A 19,505-nucleotide genomic window follows, 5' to 3' on the forward strand; every position below is an offset into this window, starting at 1 on the left:
TTCACCCAGGCTGGAGTGCAATGGCGCAATCTCAGCTCACTGCAACTTCAGCCTCCCAGGCTCAAATCATCCTCCCACCTCAGCCTCCAGAGTAGCTAGGACTACAGGCATAAACCAGCATGGCCAGTTAATTTTTGTACTTTTGGTAGAGACAGGGTTCTGCCACGTTGCCCAGGCTGGTCTCTAACTTCTGGGCTTAAGCAATCCTTCTGCCTTGGCCTCCCAAAGTGCTAGGATTACAGGTGTGAGCCACCATGCCTGGCTTACTATCTTTTATTAATACTACCAGAAAATCATGTTCAAATGAGAGAACCAAATTTTACTTTTGTATCAATATATTACTAATACTAAAGCAAATCTCAATAAAACCATATGGCCAGGCATGGTGGTTTACGCCTATAATCCCAACACTCTGGGAGGCCAAGGTGGAAAGATCTCAAGGCCAGGAGTGCAAGACCAGCCTAGGCAACACAGCTAGCGAGACCCCATCTCTACAAAAAAAAATTTTTTTAATTAGCCAGGCATGGTGGCACATACCTGTAGTCCTAACCACTTGGGAGACTGAGGCAAGAGGATTGCCTGAGCCCAGAAATTTGAGATTACAAACGAACTATGACTATACCACCACACTACAGCCTGGGTCACAGATGAAGACCCTGCCTCTAAAAAACAAAACAAAACAAAACAATGAATAAATAAATATTAATAATAAAACCTTATAAACAAATAGATCCAATCTCAGTCAGCTTTGACCACATAAGAAATCCATAAACCTTTTATAACCTCTTACAGTTTTTAAATTTTTTTCTCCAACTTTTTATATCCATTTATTTTTGTGTACATTTTTCCATACATTTTTATTTTTTGAGATAGAGTCTCACTCTGCCACCCAGGCTGGAGTGCAGTAGCACCATCTTGGCTCACTGCAACTCCTACCTCCCGGGTTCAAGCGATATTCCTGCCTCAGCTTCCCAAGTAGCTGGGACTACAGGCACGCACTACGACGCCCGGCTAATTTTTTTTTTTTTTGTATTTTTAATAGAGATGGGGTTTCCCCATGTTAGCCAGGCTAGTCTCGAAGTCCTGACCTCAGGTGATCCACCCACCCTGGCCTCCCAAAGTGCCATACATTTATTCTAAAACAATCTTTAAATAACCTTTACTTAGCCAAAAGTTTTTCATTTTTTTTGTTATTGTTTCAGTGGCTAGAAACACTTTTTTTTTTTTTTTTTTTTTTTTTTGCGGGGGGATGGAGTCTTGCTCTGTAGCCCAGGCTGCAGTGCAGTGGCGCCATCTCGGCTCACTACAAGCTCCACCTCCTGGGTTCACACCATTCTCCTGCCTCAGCCTCCCGAGCAGCTGGGACTACAGGCGCCCACCACCACGTCTGGCTAATTTCTTTTGTATTTTTAGTAGAGATGGGGTTTCACCGTGTTAGCCAGGATGGCCTCGATCCCCTGACCTCGTGATCCACCCGCCTCAGTCTCCCAAAGTGCTGGGATTACAGGCGTGAGACACCACGCCCAGCCAAAACAAAACTTTTTTAACAAAAGCACATATACTCATGACTTAACTTTTCCTCACTAAAAATATATGTTGCTTTTATTGTACTCTGTATACAAAAGTATTGATTGATTGATTGATTGAGATGGAGTCTCACTCTGTCGCCCAGGCTGGAGTGCAGTGGCGTGATCTCAGCTCACTGCAACCTCCAACTCCCGGGTTCACACCATTCTCCTGCCTCAGCCTCCCTAGTAGCTGGGACTACAGGTGCCTGCCACCACGCCTGGCTAATTTTTTGTATTTTTAGTAGAGATGGGGTTTCACCATGTTAGCCAGGATGGTCTCGATCTCCTGACCTCGTGATCCGCCTGCCTTGGCCTCCCAAAGTGCTGGGATTACAGGCATGAGCCACCACACCTGGCCACAAAATTATTTCTTACTTTTAGTAGTTTTAATTACATATATTAATTTGAACTTTAACTCTTAGTAACCCTAATTTCTAGTGAAAACCCAGGAAGTCAGTAATTTTGAATTGTTTTATATCAGTATTTACAGACAAGAGCCACTTAATAATTTCTAAAAAGATATGTTTTCTCAATATGTTATTTATTAATGGATCCAAATACATTTAGCTTTCTATATCATATGAAACAAGACATCAAAAAAATGAAAACAGAACTTCAGAATAAGTGGGAAAAATGAAAAAAAAGATGTCGAAGTATATAAACTTAAACTTACGTTTAATAATTAATGTTTCAGTGTTTTCACTTACTTAGAAATAACTCAGACATTTTACTTTTTTTTTTTTTTTAAGAGACGGGGTCTTGGGCTGGGCACAGTGGTTCACCCCTGTAATCCCAGCACTTTGGGAGGCTGAGGTGGGCATGTCACAAGGTCAAGAGATCGAGACCATCCTGGCTAACACGGTGAAACCCTGTCTCTACTAAAAAATACAAAAAAATTAGCTGGGCGTGGTGGCAGGTGCCTGTAATCCCAGCTACTCAGGAGGCTGAGGCAGGAGAATGGTGTGAACCCGGGAGGCGGAGCTTGCAGTGAGACGAGATCATGCCACTGCACTCCAGCCTGTGCGACAGAGCAAGACTCCGTCTCAAAAAAAAAAAAAAAAGAGATGGGGGTCTCACTATGTTGTCCAGGGCTCAAATGATCCTCCCATTTCAGCCTCCCAAAGTGTTGGGATTAAAGGCATGAGCCATTGTGCTCAGCCAATACAATTTATAATTATCTATTACTTCATTTAATACAGCATGACTTTAAGATTTTAAATTACTGAAAAAGTTTTTGAAACCATGACAAGTTTATTTGTAGATGCTTATCACATTCACACTTATCTAATGTACTTGTTCTTAACTATATTTCACTTGCTTATGGAAAGCAAAACTAGTCATTTATTTAATTAATTAATTAATTTATTTATTTTCATTAAGCCCCTTCCATTCTAGAAAGTTATTTATTTTGAAAAAACAAAGCCACCAGGTATAGTGTCTCACTGCTAATTTCAGCCCTTTGGGAGGCTGACGCAGATGGATCGCTTGAGCCCAGGAATTTGAGACCAGCTTGGGCAACATAGTGGGATCCCCCATCTCTACAACAAATACAAAACAATTAGTTCAATGCAGTGGCGTGTACCTAAAGTTGGAGACAAAGGAGTTCAAGGCTGCAGTGAACTATCATGTTGCCACTGCACTCCAGCCTGGGTGGCAGAGTGAGACTCTGTCTTAAAAAAAATAAAAAGTGGCTGGGTGCGGTGGCTCAGGCCTGTAATCCCAGCACTTTGGGAGGCAAAGGCAGGTGGATGACCTGAGGTGGGGAGTTTGAGGCCAGCCTGACCAACATGGAGAAACCCTGTTTCTACTAAAAATACATTAGCTGGGTGTGGTGGTGCATACCTGTAATCCCCGCTATTCGGGAGGCTGAGGCAGAAGAATCGCTTGAACCTGGGAGGCAGAGGTTTTCAGTGAGTCAAGATCATGCCATTACACTCCAGCCTGGGCAACAAGAGTGAAACTCCATCTCAAAAAATAAATAAATAAAATAAAGAGCAAAGAAAACACAAAACTAACCTAACCCTGCATCAGCCAGTCTCATCTTAACCAAGGTCTTTCAGATATTGGACGCAGGTACTTTTCCCAATATCCCTTGCCCTTCTCCAACCCCAGTCATCCTGTTCCTGAGTATCCATGTGGCATCCAGGACAGCTATGAAGGGCAGAGCCCATCTATGTCCTGGATTTACATACCAGGTATAGAGGCCAGTACAGAGGATAAAGCTGTGAAGATGATGGTGGAGGTTCCAACCCCTCCCAACATGACAAGGATGCAGAGTTGCGCCAAGGAGGACAGGGCAATACTGCACTCAGCTTTACACGCAGCTGGTGGTCCAGGTGATACAGACACACGTTTCCAGGCTTCACCATGGCCACCTGTCTACATCTCAGAATCCAGAGGCCTAAAGCCAAAGACAAAAGCTCATATCAAAATGTGCGCAAGGTTTCAGGGGAGCCCAGCAGCCAGTCCTCATAGTTTTAACTTATACACAAATCAAGCCAAATATTAAAAATATCATGGAAGCAATAGTTTTATGACTTTAAAATATCTAGCAAAGAAAGCATAAATCTGTCTGACCAATTGATGCAGGCAAAATGTCTAAATTAAATTCTGAAGATATATATATATATTTTTTCCAAGACAGGGTCTCACTCTGTCTTCGAGGCTGGAGGGCAGTGGCACAATCTCGGCTCACTGCAACCTCTGCCTCTCGGGTTCAAAAGATTGTCCTGCCTCAGCCTCCTGAGTAGCTGGGATTACAGGTGCCTGCCACTGCGCCTGGCTAATTTTTGTATTTTTAGTAGAGACAGGGTTTCACCATGTTTAGTAGAGATGGTGAAACCCCATCTAACTTTTGCATTTTTAGTAGAGACGGCATATCACCATATTTAGTAGAGATAGTGAAACTCCATCTCTACTAAAAATACAAAACTTAGCCAGGCATGGCAGTGCACACCTGTAATCTCAACTACTTGGGAGGCTGAGGCATGAGAATCACTTGAACCCAGGAGGTGGAGGCTGCAGTGAGCCAAGATCACACCACTGCACTCCAGCCTGGGTGGCAGAGTGAGGCTCCATCTCAAAAATAAAGAAAAATTAAAAAAATTTATATGGCGGCCAATGACAATTACAGTATCAAACACCTTTTTTTCCTGCAATTAAAACCAAATGTTTTTAGCTTTTCCCCTTTCAAGAAAATGAAAATTAAAGCTTTTGTATAATTGCAAGCAAAACAACTCTAATGGCCCTCTTAGAAGAAATCCAGAACTTCATACTATGGCTTAGAATGCACTACACAATCTGGTGGATGCATATCTTTCTTATCTGCTACTCTCCCCTGGTCTCACCGTACTCATCACACTGGACCTTTCTGGTCTACAGGTAAAGCAATTCATTTGTTCTTCAAGGCCTTTTTCCTTTTTTTCTTTTTCTTTTTCTTGTTGCCCAGGCTGGAGTGCAATGGCGCGATCTCAACTCACTACAACCTCCGCCTCCCAGGTTCAAGCGATTCTCCTGCCTCAGCCTCCCTAGTAGCTGGGATTACAGGCGTGTGCCACTACGGCCAGCTAATTTTTTGTACTTTTAGTAGAGACGGGGGGGTTCACTATGTTGGCCAGGCTGGTCTCGAACTCCTGACCTTAGGCAACCCACCCGCCTCAGCCTCCCAAAGTGCTGGGATTACAGACATGAGCCACTGCGCCCGGCTTCTTCAAGACCTTTGAAAGAAATAGCAATGAAGTGCACGATTCCTTAGGCCAGGGGAGGCGGTTTTCACTTGTTATCCCAGAGATTTGGGAGGGTAAGGCGGGGGGCTTGCTTGAGGCCAGGAGTTCGAGACCAGCCCAGGCAACATGGTAAAGCTCTTCTCTACTAAAATACAAAAATTAGCTGGGCATGGTGGTGTGTGCCTTGGGAGGCCCAGTTACTTGGGAGGCTGAGGCACAAGAATCGCTTGAACTCTGGAAGCCGAAGTTGCAGTGAGCCAAGATTGCACAGCTGCACTCCAGCTTGGGCGAAAAAGCAAGACCCTACCTAAAAAATAAAAAAATAAACAGATAAACAACTATTTCTTAATATAAGTATGCCCCATTATTATTCCTTATCTGAAATTCGAATTTAACTGAGATTCTGTAATTTTATTTGTTAAATGTAGTCACTCTAAATAGAGTTTTCCCATCTCTTTACTAACTAAAAATAAACACTGGGTGGCTCTTGCCTATTTGTACTTGGGAGGGTGAGGAGGGAGGATCACAGGAGCCCTAGAGTTCGAGGGGGCAGTGAGCTACAAGGCCACTGCATTCCAGCTTGGGCGTCAAAGTGACAACCCGTCTCTAATAAAAAATAACAAACAGGCTTCCGCAGTTTGTCAGTACTATTTGTTTCTGCCAATTAATAGTTGGGTGACCCTGAACAGGTAATATCTCGGGACTCCGCATTTGTAAAGCGATGGATACAGACCCACCTCATAAGAACTATGAGGCTTAAATAAGATAGTGTGTGTAGCGTTTCTCTTATAGCCTGCGCTCACTAAATGGAGTTATTGTATATCGTTCGTTATTAACTACCACAAAGGCTCTGCTCAGTGCGTAGGCGCTGGCTCAGCCTGGGGTGAACCCACCACGCCACCGAAACGAGCGATCAGGGTCGGCAAAGCTGTGGAGATGAAATAGGCAACACCTTCCACACTGCGAGTAAAGCTCGCAATCCAGGTGGAGGCTTCCACGTCCTAGCGCAGTCCAGCCTGGTGCGCAGGGAGGAGAGTTCGCCAGCCAAGATTCCAACACCGACGCCCACCTCATCTAGCAAAGCGGAACACGTGACACCGCCCCATCCACTTCCGGCTTGGAGGGCATGCCCTACCGTCACTAGCATGCACTTTCGACAAAACCGTGGAATCTAGTATTTTCCTCTGATACCTTTATATTTTCTTCACTTCCCTATAATTCTGACCTATCTTGTAGATAAAAATTAATCTTCAGACAATTAGAAACATGAGTGCCCACGCGCCTGGCGAAAGTGCGAGGCGGAAGCACTTCATTCTCTCTGTTCGCTAGCCGGAAGTCGCGAGGTCTGAATGAGTCAAAGCCGGCGGCCTCTGCTCCTCAGCTCCACCTGACAGTAGGCCGCTGATCGGCCGCGGGTCTCGTCGACCGCTAGGCCACCAGGTTCATGTGGAGGCTCCCAGGCGCCCGCGCCGCGCTTCGGGTGATCCGGACGGCGCTGGAGAAGCTGAGCCCGGCTGAAGCGCAGAGCCAGACAGCGGCGGGAGCGATGGAGCGCGCTGTAGTGCGCTGTGTACCCTCGGAACCCAAACTGAGCCTGTCATTCGCTTTGGCTGATGGCAGCCACAAGAACATGCAGCGCGACCAGAGCGAGCCGCTGGGTCGAGTCCTCAGCCGCATCGCTACCAATGCCCTAAAGGGTCACGCTAAGGCGGCCGCCGCCAAGAAGAGCAGGAAGAGCCGGCCAAATGCGAGCGGCGGTGCGGCCTGTTCAGGGCCGGGGCCTGAGCCGGCTGTGGCCTGCGAGCCCGTGGTAAAGCTGTACTACCGGGAAGAGGCAGTGGCTGAGGACGTGCTCAACGTGGATGCCTGGCAAGACGGTGCGGTGCTGCAGATCGGCGATGTTAAGTACAAGGTGGAGCGCAACCCGCCCGCCTTCACGGAACTGCAGTTGCCGCGCTACATCATGGCTGGGTTCCCTGTGTGCCCCAAACTCAGCCTTGAATTTGGGGATCCCGCCAGCTCCCTTTTCCGCTGGTATAAGGAAGCCAAGCCCGGAGCGGCGGAGCCCGAGGTCGGTGTCCCGTCGTCATTGTCTTCCTCCTCACCTTCTTCTTCTTGGACTGAGACTGAGGTGGAGGAGCGTGTCTACACCCCGTCCAATGCCGACATCGGGCTAAGGCTCAAGCTTCATTGCACCCCAGGCGATGGGCAGCGCTTTGGGCCCAGCCGGGAGTTGGAAAGTGTGTGTGTGGTAGAGGCTGGTCCTGGCACCTGCACTTTTGACCACCGGCATCTCTACACGAAGAAGGTGACGGAGGACGCTCTCATCCGCACTGTCTCTTACAACATCCTGGCAGACACGTACGCGCAGACTGAGTTCTCGCGAACGGTCCTGTACCCATACTGTGCCCCCTACGCCCTGGAGCTCGACTACCGCCAGAACCTTATCCAGAAGGAACTTACCGGCTACAACGCCGATGTCATCTGTTTGCAGGAGGTTGACCGCGCAGTGTTTTCTGACAGCTTGGTACCCGCCCTAGAGGCCTTTGGGCTCGAGGGGGTGTTTCGAATCAAGCAGCACGAAGGCCTGGCCACTTTCTACCGAAAGTCTAAATTCAGCCTTCTTAGCCAGCATGACATTTCATTCTACGAAGCCCTCGAATCCGACCCACTTCACAAAGAACTGCTGGAGAAACTAGTTTTGTACCCATCAGCGCAGGAGAAGGTGCTCCAGAGATCTTCTGTTCTTCAGGTAAAGTAGCTCCGCCCATCTCTTCACATACTGTCCCACTTTTAGGGGCCAGGAAGGCAAGGAATGAGGTGGGGGTTAAAACTGCGACGAAAGTATCCAGATACTGTTGAAAGGTGTGTTTGCCCTGGTATCTTTAGCACAAAGTTTACTCTTCATTCATTCAGCAGATTTTTTTTTTTTTTTTTTTTTTTTTGAGACGGAGTCTCGCTCTGTCGCCCAGGCTGGAGTGCAGTGGCGCAATCTCGGCTCACTGCAAGCTCCGCCTCCCGGGTTCACGCCATTCTCCTGCCTCAGCCTCCCGAGTAGCTGGGACTACAGGCGCCCGCCCCTGCGCCCGGCTAATTTTTTCTATTTTTAGTAGAGACGGGGTTTCACCATGGTCTCGATCTCCTGACCTTGTGATCCGCCCACCTCGGCCTCCCAAAGTGCTGGGATTACAGGCGTGAGCCACCACGCCCGGCCTCAGCAGATATTTTTTGAACACTCTCGTGTGCTTGCCACACTGCAGGTTGCCTTGAACAAGACAAGCAGGGACTTTTACAGTGCTTACAATCTAGCGAGAGGGACACATGCTAAATGCAAGAACAATAGTAGCTAATGTTTTTTTACTACTTGCCAAGCACTGTTCTGGCACATTTTAAAGTACTTAAAATTTAAGAGCGTGGTGTGTTTTGAAGTGCTCCATAAATATAAACTAGTTTTTAAATCATAGGCTCATTGAATCTTCACAGTAATTCACCTGTTCCCATTTTATAGATGTCATTTGTGTGTTAAAGTTTTTAAGTAATTGATTTTGTTCATAGCAAGAAGAGCATCTACCATTTTTTGAGCACCTAAGGTGTTTCATGCACCATATAAGATCATTTAATTGACTTCACACAACAGTCCATGAGGTGGATGGTATTGTCAGTGATTACCAGTACGAAAGTGGCTAGAGCCGGGCGCGGGGGCTCAAGCCTGTAATCCCAGCACTTTGGGAGGCCGAGACGGGCGGATCACGAGGTCAGGAAATCGAGACCATCCTGGCTAACACGGTGAAACCCCGTCTCTACTAAAAAATACAAAAAACTAGCCGGGCGAGGTGGCGAGCGCCTATAGTCCCAGCTACTTGGGAGGCTGAGGCAGGAGAATGGCGTAAACCCCGGAGGCGGAGCCTGCAATGAGCTGAGATCTGGCCACTGCACTCCAGCCTGGGAGACAGAGCGAGACTCCGTCGCAAAAAAAAAAAAAAAGAAAAAGAAAGTGGCTAGAAAAGCATCTTTCTGCAGGTCACATTGCTATAAATGGTAAAATGAGTATTCAAACGCAGGTCACATTGCTATAAATGGTAAAATGAGTATTCAAACGCAGGTCTGCCTGACTCCAAAGCCTGTGCTTACGCTTGAAAACACTTTCTCCAGTCAAAGTGTTGTCATGTAAAATGTATTGTTTATATTACTAGCTTTATATATTGGACTATTATTATTATTATTACTATTTTGAGACAGAGTTTTTGTCACCTAGGCTGGAGTACGGTGGCGCGATCTCGGCTCACTGCAACTTCTCCCTCCCGGGTTCAAGCGATTCTCCTGCCTCAGCCTCCCGGGTAGCTGGGACTACAGGGGACTGCCACCACGCCCGGCTAATTTTTTTTATAGAGACAGGGTTTGGGGTTTCACCATGGTAGCCAGGATGGTCTCGATCTCCTGACCTCGTGATCCGCCCGCCTCAGCCTCCCAAAGTGCTGGGATTACAGGCGTGAGCCACCGCGCCCGGCCTATATTGGACTATTATTAAAACATGTTACACTGAACCTAGTCATGTAGATCCTGAAACTTAAATAACAAGTCGGATTTCATGATTGCAGTCCTAGTTAATCACGGGAAGGAGATGGAAGAAAACGTTAGTTCGCCATATAGTCTTAGATAAAAACAGGTGGGGCGTGGTGGCTTATGCCTGTAATCCCAGCACTTTGGGAGGCCAAGGCAGGCGGATCACGAGGTCAGGAGATCGAGATCATCCTGGCTAACACGGTGAAACCCCGTCACTACTAAAAATACAAAACAATTAGCCAGGCGCGGTGGCAGGCGCCTGTAGTCCCAGCTACTCGGGAGGCTGAGGCAGGGGAATCGCTTGAACCCGGAAGGCGAAGGTTGCAGTGAGCCGAGATCACACCACTGCACTCCAGCCTGGTTGACAGAGTGAGACTCCATCTCAAAAAAAAAAAAAAAAAAAACCAACCAAACGAACAAAAACATTCAGGAGATTTGCAAATGCCAACTGAACTCTTGGCACTTTCCGTTTATTTTAGGTTTCAGTTCTTCAGTCTACAAAGGACTCTTCTAAAAGGATATGTGTTGCTAATACCCATCTTTACTGGCATCCTAAAGGTAGGTTTTATTTGGTATCACAAGTGACTTAAACGCGCTTAAGGTTGTTTAAAGCTGTTTTACACAAATATATATCTTGAATGTCACCCAGAAATTGTAATTTGTGTAGTTTTTCCGTTTTAACTTAAAGACAACTTTAAAAAATACTTACATTAATGTTTTTTATATTCATAGGTGGGTATATTCGCCTCATTCAAATGGCAGTAGCCTTGGCTCACATTAGACATGTTTCATGTGATCTGTATCCTGGCATACCAGTTATATTTTGTGGGGACTTTAATAGTACACCATCAACAGGAATGTATCATTTTGTCATCAATGGCAGCATTCCAGAGGATCATGAAGACTGGGCTTCCAATGGGGAGGAGGAAAGATGCAACATGTCTCTTACGCATTTCTTCAAGCTGAAAAGTGCTTGTGGTGAACCTGCTTACACAAATTATGTTGGTGGCTTTCATGGATGTCTAGATTACATTTTCATTGACTTAAATGCTTTAGAGGTTGAACAGGTGATTCCATTACCTAGTCATGAAGAAGTTACCACCCACCAGGCCTTACCTAGTGTTTCCCATCCCTCTGATCACATAGCACTTGTATGTGATTTAAAATGGAAATAGATGTGTGTTTAATGGAATTGAAGTCTGAAAAGGAAGTAGTTATTTTAGCAGAAAATTTAATATGAATCAAAGCTTATATGTAACCTTCAAAGAGGAATGGTAAAATGTTCAACCCTCCTAGTTATGTTCCCGATGTCTTCATTAATGAAACTGTTGATAATGTTTGCATCATACAGCTTCTCTTTCCTCGTTTTCCTCTACACTTGGAGGAGAAACAAATATATTTATTACTAGCAAGATAGAAAATTATATTATTTTTCTCCAATTTAAGACTCTCAGAAAAAGAAGATTGAATTATCGTGGTTTTTTGTTTGGTTTTGTTTTTTGTTTTTTTTTTTTGAGACAGAGTTTTGCTCTTGTTGTCCAGATTGGAGTGCAATGGCGTGATCTCGGCTCACTGCAACCTCCGCCCCCTGGGTTCAAGCGATTCTCCTGCCTCAGCCGCCCAAGTAGCTGGGATTACAGGCATGCGCCAACACATCTGGCTAATTTTTGTATTTTTAGTAGAGATGGGGTTTCGCCACGTTGGCCAGGCTGGTCTCGAACTCCTGACCTCAGGTGATCCACCCGTCCCGGCCTCCCAAAGTGTTGGGATTACAGGCGTGAGCCACCGAGCCTGGCCCTTGTGTATATTTTTATAAGAGAATTTTTTTAGCTAGTAGTTCAGAATTTTTAAAGTACCATTTGAATGATCTTAATTTTTCTTTCATGACAACACATTCCAAAATGAATCATGCTTATGTACTAAGAGGGAAAATGTATGTAAGTTAAGGGTGAGAGACTTAAGTTACAGGTGACCTTAGAGACCTAAGGTGGAGAGACTTGACACATGGAAGGAGTAACATTAGGGTCTACCTCTACCTCAATTTAGTTAGTGATTTACTACAATTTCAGAGCTTTAACAAAAGATAAAAATAAATCGTCACCAATTGTTATTGCTTCTCATCTTTCATTTCTCAATGAACAAGTAAGGTATTTTCATTCTTATTTTTAGGATTTTAGTTTTTAGTGTATGGAACAAATGAACACAGTTTATATTCTAATTCTTACTGCAGCTCATTTTAATTTTTAGGATGCAAGCACAATTTAGTATTCAAAGTCAGTAGCAACATATCCAACTTGATCCTATTGTCTTTAGTTACTCTTGCCCATGAAAAATATTCATAAATGAACAGGGTATTTGACCATATGATATTAGAAAATACAGCACAATATATTCATTTATGAGAAACTACCTAATGATATGGGCTTGAAATTTTGGGTGAATCATTGAGCATTTCTACGCTAGAAGTAATTTCAAAATTGTTGGTTTTTATAAACAAGAAAAAGGGTGAGTAGTGGGACTTTTAAGCATCTCTGAAATAAAAAACCTATTCTTTTTATAGACAAGCATTATAGTTTGAGTTACAGACAACAGTGTGTATATATGTAATATATATATAGTAAAAGGAAATTTAAATATGAAGCCAAACTTTTTAAAATTAGAAACTACAAATGGTTATACTGATTAGTGTCTAGCCTAGAGTGGTAACCAGGCTTTACTAATCCAATTATCAAACACATTATTTATAATGCATTAGCTGTATTAGCTGTTGCTTTTTTGATGTTCAGGATAACTATGTTATCTCATTTCTGCATTTAATTAATAGCTCGAGTATTAAAAGACCACCCCTTCAAGAAAAGCTTTGATTTTCCCCAGTCATGAAAGCCCTTGTTTCAAATTCTTTAATCTCTGAACCCAGTATCATAAAATTTTCCTCTTTTGGTAATATCTGTACTTTCATATTCTGCTCACTATCAAATGTATTGTTAACTCTTAGTAAGTTTGAAAATGACGGGGTTTTATCTGCACTTGACATTGAACCTTGAAGTACTTTAAGTACTCCAAGGGAAAAATTAAAGTGGAAGTTTCTTGGGATCTTGTTTAGAAAAAACTATAAATAAAAAATTGATGCTACCAAATTGTGCCTTCCTAAATAACATTTTTGATAGCATTTTAACAGCAGTTTACAAATATGTAAATAATAGATTAAAACCAAAACTTGATTCTCTTGTGAATTTTTTTTTCATTTTAAAAATACATTTTTGGTCTGCTTTCAAACAAAGATGTTGATAGAACCCTTAGAGTGACTTGGGAGAAAACAAAGTGTGACATCAAAAAGTTGAGATACATTTTGAAAGAAAAAATTCAAACATGCCCATGAAAAAAGCATACAGGTTCCACATTAGCACTGGCTAAACTGTAGTCAGAAAACTCAGCACTTAACAGACATTCCATGTCCTATATCCTTAATTTTGATATTTTCTGACTAAACAATATACTCAGATTGTATACAGGCATTTCAGATTATTAGGACATGGAATGTTATTGTGAAGTGCCATACACTCTGATCAAATCTCCAATATACAGATAGGTTAAAATGATTGGAGTCCAAAGGTAGAGAACACTAAGAAAATGTATAAATAGCATACACATTTCTTTGTACTCACGAGTTAGAAGGCAGTGTTATTCAGAAATATGTTTAAAGCACCTGTGTGATTGCATTTTTCTATTACATTTGGATTTTTTAGTACATTTAATTTTAAGAAAACATGGGAAATCTAGTGACTTTCTATGGTAAACCACATTTTATAATGTCACAAGTTCTTGCTATAGGAATTAACATTCTAAAATTTTATATTGATTATAAAAGAGTATTTCAGAACATATTATTCTGTTAAAATGAACTCTTACACAGTTGCCGCTACAGCACATGTGTCTGCCAATAATCATAATTCATTAGTGAACAATCGTTTCTGGCTGTATGTTCTTTTTGAAATTCTGAATGCTAAAATCAGTTGTTTCAAAATTTCAAGAATTTCACTGAGTGGTGACTTTTCTGAGTACTAAGCTATGATCCCATCAGAATGTGCTAGTTTCAGTCTGAGATAGATTTCTGAGGAGCCTAACACAAGGGAGAGAAGGTCCAAAGAACGCTACTGTGGAAAGTTCTTACGGTAGAAATTGGCATCTTTTGTATGTCATTCTCCAGCCGTGAAATAAAGGCAGAGGGTTCCCTGCAAACTAGTTTGGTTGGGATAAATCCAATATTTATATATAATGAAAAATAAAAGTTTGCATTATTAGTTTATCACAAGACCCATGTGACACCTCAGAAAATATTCTCAGCATAATTTTTTTAAGAAATAGAGTCTTACTGCTACCCAGGCTGGAGTGCAGGGGTGCAGTCATAACTTACTACAGCCTCAAACTCTTGGGCTCAAGTGATCCTCCTGCCTCAGCCTCCCAAGTAGTTGAAATTACAAGCCCAACCTTTCATACCTGAAAACTAATTTTCTTTCTTTTTTTTTTTTAAATGATACTTTAAGTTCTAGGGTACATGTGCCCAATGTGCAGGATTATTACATAGGTATACATGTGCCATGTTGGTTTGCTGCATGCATTAACTCGTCATTTACATTAGGTATTTCTCCTAATGCTATCCCTCCCCCTGCCCTGAAAATGAATTTTCTAAACACCAATAAAAACTATTTCAATGTTTTGAGAATTTTAATAATTTGCTTTAATATAGTATGGGAAGGCAACACTGTATAGAGGGACAGGCATAGTGGCTCATGACTGTAATCCCAACATTTTGGGAGGCTGAGGCAGGAGGATCACTTGAGCTGAGGAGTTCAAGACAAGCCTTGACAACATTGTGAGACCCTATATCTGCAAAAACTGAAGTTAGCCAGGCATGGTGGTACATGCCTGTAGTCCCAGCTGTTCAGGAGGCTGAGGCCAGAGGATCACTTGAGCCCATGAGGTCAAGCCTGCAGTGAGCTATGATCAAGGTGCCACTGCACTCCAGCCTGGGTGACAGAGCAAGACCCTGTCTCCAAAAAACCACTCTAGATTTCATTTTGTAGGGGGTAGGGAGGACAATTTTTAACAGCTCTAACTGACATGGGTAATATATAAGTTCTGTGTTCTCACTTTATGCTAAAGTACTTTTTTAAATGTTGAAAATACTAGAGCTGTATTAACTTGATTTTTTTTTTCTTAGCACTAACTTCAAAATAACCATACAGTACTGCTTGTAATTTTTGTATTTTTAGTAGAGACAGGGTTTCACAATATTGGCCAGGCTGGTCTTGAACTCCTAACCTCAGGTGATCTGCCTGCCTCAGCCTCTCAAAGTGCTGGGATTACAGGCATGAGCCATGGTACCCGGTCTAAATTTTAATTTTATATATAAATGGCAAAATAATCTTAAACATACTAAATCTGTTCACTTATCTGCTATGCTAGTAAACTCTGGGTTGTCAAAAATACATGTTCATATTGTCAGTGTTAGATTTTTATTCATAATTTAAAATTTCCTTCCAAAATTTCACAGAAAACTGAATTATTCATCTCCATCTTCTGTCCAATTTATGTATTGATTGTATGTCAAAGCATTTATGTAACAGTCCATTTTGCCCAGTAATTCACTTTAATGATGTTATCATGAAGTGTTGACGTACTTTTTTTTTTAGTGTATTGAAGTATTCCTAGGTTGCATTTGTGCTAGTTTCATACCATTTGTGTTCCTTATATATTGAGGATGGTTCAGTAGGGGAATTGGATAGGCTTTATTTAGTTGGCTTTCTTATACTGGATAATATAAACATTTTTTTTTTCTTTTCTTTTTTGAGACAGGGTCTGGCTTTGTCACCCAGGCTGGAGGGCAGTGGTGCCATCACGGATCACTGCAACCTCCACCTCCTGGCCTTATGCAATCCTCCCACCATGGCCTCCCCAAATAGCTGGGACTACAGGTACGCACCACAACACCTGGCTAATTTTTGTATATTTTGCAGACAAAAAAAAAAAAAATGGTTTCACCACGTTGCCCAGGCTGGTCTTGAACTTCTGAGTTCAAGCAATCCACCCACCTCGGCCTCCCAAAGTGCTGATATTACAGACATGAGCCACCCCACCCAGTCAGCACATATATATATATTTTTTAATAAGACAGAGTCTTATTAAAGCCTGTTGCCCAGGCTGGAACACAGTGGCATGATCATAGCTCACTGCAGCGTCAAACTCCAGGGCTTAAGTGATCCTCCCACCTCAGCCTCCTGAATAACTGAGACTACAGGTGCATGCCACCATGCCTGGCTAATTTTTTAAATTGTTTGTAGAGATGGGCGTCTCTCTATGTTGCCCAGACTGGTCTTAAACTCCTGGGCTCAAATGACTCTCCTGCTTCAGCCTCCCAAAGTACTGGGACTATAGGTGTGAGCCACCACACTTAGCCCTTTTCTAAAATAATTAAAAACAAATTTTTTCTCCAGAAAAGAACATATTTAGCAATTTTTAAAAACATGGGCACATAGTAGATGCATATATTTATGTGGGACATATTTCTTTTGATAGAGTAAATTGAGTATCCATCACATCAAGCATTTATTTGTGTTACAAACATTCCAATTGTACTCCCTCAGTTATTCTAAGATGTGATATACACACTTTTAAAAGGATTTATTGTGCTGGGTGTGGTGGCTCATGCCTGTAATCCCAGCACTCTGAGAGGCTGAGGTGGGTGGATCACGAGGTCAGATCGAGACCATCCTGGCCAACATGGTGAAACCCCATCTCTACTAAAAATACAAAAATTAGCTGGGCATGGTGGTGCGCACCTGTAGTCCCAGCTACTTGGGGAGGCTGAGGCAGGAGAATCGCTTGCAGAGGTTGCAGTGAGCCAAGATTGTGCCACTGCACTCCAGCCTGGCAACAAAGCGGGACTCTGTCTCAAAAAAATAAAATACAATAAAATAATAAAAGGATTTATTGCATATAATTCTTATATCCCCTGTGGAATAGTTTGGAAAAATGGTACATCCAAAGATAAAATCAGTTAGAAATAAACAGTGGCCTTCCTCAGAAAAGCTGGGTTAAGTATAATGTTTTGGGTATCTTAAACCAAGAAAGGGTATTTCTGTCCAAGCTGTAGAATTTTTAATAATTCTATTATAAATAATGGAATCAGGCCAGCGCAGTGGCTCATGTCACATAATCCCATTCTCCTTAAGAGCTTTTTGTCACTGCATATCAACTCAGTTGACAAGGACTGGCTCCCAAAAGAAGCTGCATACTCACTTGGCAGTCACTCCCTATTCCCCCTAGCTCCTGGCAGCAACTTAAGCTGTTTCTGTGGATTTGCCTATTCTGGATATTTCATATAAATTGAATCATATAATTTATGTAGTCTTTTGTGACTGGCCTCTTACGTAGGATGTTTTTAAGGTTCAGGAGTTTGTTTTTATGATGAATGTTCCATCTTATGGGCATACCACATTTGTCCATTCATTAGTTGACAGACATTTGAATTGCTTCCACTTCCTGGCTTCTATGAATAATGCTGCCATAAACATTTGTTTACAAGTTTTTGAGTGAATATGTGTTTTTGTTTCTCTTGGGCACACAGAAGGAGTGGAATTGTTGGGTCCTATGATAACCTTTTGAGGAACTGCCAAACTATTACTGAAAGCAGTTGCACTATTTTGCGTTCCCATCAGCAATATGAGGGTTCCAATTTCCCTCCATCCTCATCAACACTTTATAAATCTTTTTGATTATAGGCATCCTAGTGTCAAGTGGCATCTTACTGTGGTTTTGATTTGCATTTCCATGATGGTTAATGATGTTAAGCATCTTTTCCTGTGCTCGTTGGCCATCTATATATCTCTCTGGAGAAATGTCTTTTGAAATACTTTGCCCACTTTAAAATGTTATTTGTTGTTTAGCCACCCCTCCTTAAAAAATACATAATAATCCATCATCCCTTGCCTTTTCAGGGCCATCCAGGAGGCAAATCTTTCTTAGTCTGTGCTTCATACATCCCTTTAGTTCCCAGCCTAAAAAAAAAAAAAACACTGTGACCAAAATCTGGTGAGTTCCCAGAAAGCAGGGGTAAGCTGTCCAACACCAAGTACTTACATGCCCAATAAAATTGAAAATGTGGCCGGGCACAGTGGCTCATGCCTGTAATCCTAGCACTTTGGGAGGCCAAGGCGGGCAGATCACTTGAGGTCAGGAGTTTGAAACGAGCCTGGCCACATGGTGAACCCCCATCTCTACTAAAAATACAAAAACAATAGCTGGCTGTGGTGGTACACGCCTGTAGTCCCAGCTAATCCGGAGGCAGAGGTTGCAGTGAGCTGAGATTGTGCCACTGCACTCCAGCCTGGGTGACAGAGCACGACTCCGTGTCAAAAAAAAAAAAAAAAAAATGAAAACGTATCATTTGAACAATATAGAAAAATGACAAGGTCAGGAAGGAACCTAACTCCGCTGCCCTCTAACACATGAAGCCATACTGGCAGGGATCCAATAGTAGAGCTACCTTAATTTTTCTTTGCCTGTGTCTAGATAAGCACTTTTGCTATTCATTTCTCACAATCTTATTAGAATTTAACCGTTTAAGATAAAGGGATAGTCCTCTAAAAGTAGCATAGTAAGAAACAGCAGCAGCCAAGCAGCCTTCCAATAGTGGCCCATGAATGCAAGGTCACATGTATATATTAGTAGAAATATATTTTCCCTGTTGGATCCTCAGGTAATGAACTTACAGACTATTGTTATTCAATCTAGTTTTCATACTAATTCTACCAAAGCTGATAACCAATATTTACATTATTGAAACATCCAGAAGTACAAGCTACCAGAAGGTACAAGCACTTGTTTTCTCTCCAGTTTTTCTCCATTGAAAAGCACTTGGCTGGATGTGGTGGCTCACACCTGTAATCCTACCTGAGGTCAGGAGTTCAAGATTAGCCTGGCCAACATGGTGAAACCCCGTCTCTACTAAAAATACCAAAAATTAGCTGGACATGGTGGTTTGTACCTGTAATCCCAGCTACCCAGGAGGCTGAAGCAGGAGAATCACATGAACCCGGGAGGCGGAGGTTGCAGTGAGCCGAGATCACACCATTGCACTCCAGCCTGGGTGATAGAGTGAGACTCCATCTCAAAAAAAAAAAAAAAAAAAAAGTAAAGCAATTATTTTCAATAACAAGTTAGAAGTCACTTTCTTTTTTTTTTTTTTTTTTTTTTTTTTTGAGACGGAGTCTCGCTCTGCCGCCCAGGCTGGAGTGCAGTGGCCGGATCTCAGCTCACTGCAAGCTCCGCCTCCCGGGTCTACGCCATTCTCCTGCCTCAGCCTCCCGAGTAGCTGGGACTACAGGCGCCCGCCACCTCGCCCGGCTAGTTTTTTGTATTTTTTAGTAGAGACGGGGTTTCACTGTGTTAGCCAGGATGGTCTCGATCTCCTGACCTCGTGATCCGCCCGTCTCGGCCTCCCAAAGTGCTGGGATTACAGGCTTGAGCCACTGCGCCCGGCCTGTTTTGTTTTTAGTTTTTTAAGTAGAAACAGGGGAAACAGGGTCTTACTACATTGCCAAAGCTTTTCTCAACTCCTGGTCTCAAGTGACCCTTCTGCCTCAACCTC

The 19,505-nt window shown here is 42.9% G+C and overlaps 1 protein-coding gene across 10 annotated transcripts in view; it reads left to right on the forward strand.

Annotated features, from left to right (window-relative positions):
* The first annotated feature begins 6,631 nt into the window (after nt 1-6,631).
* PDE12 (phosphodiesterase 12) overlaps nt 6,632-19,505 on the forward strand; it is a 90,327-nt gene continuing 77,453 nt past the window's right edge. For 5 of the 10 annotated variants that reach the window (XM_074032553.1, XM_065540818.2, XM_065540812.1 and 2 more), the window contains exons 1-2: nt 6,632-8,045; nt 10,336-10,414. In XM_074032553.1, the coding sequence (XP_073888654.1) occupies nt 6,738-8,045; nt 10,336-10,414 (1,387 nt within the window). In that variant the 5' untranslated portion in view covers nt 6,632-6,737. Of the gene's footprint in view, nt 8,046-10,335; nt 10,415-10,588; nt 13,076-15,708; nt 15,832-19,119; nt 19,402-19,505 lie in introns of those variants that run through there. The other 5 variants (XR_012431288.1, XM_065540815.2, XM_065540811.1 and 2 more) reach the window with 4 other exon arrangements.

Source organism: Macaca fascicularis, chromosome 2 (assembly GCF_037993035.2).
Source record: "Macaca fascicularis isolate 582-1 chromosome 2, T2T-MFA8v1.1".
Taxonomy (NCBI): Eukaryota; Metazoa; Chordata; class Mammalia; order Primates; family Cercopithecidae; genus Macaca; species Macaca fascicularis.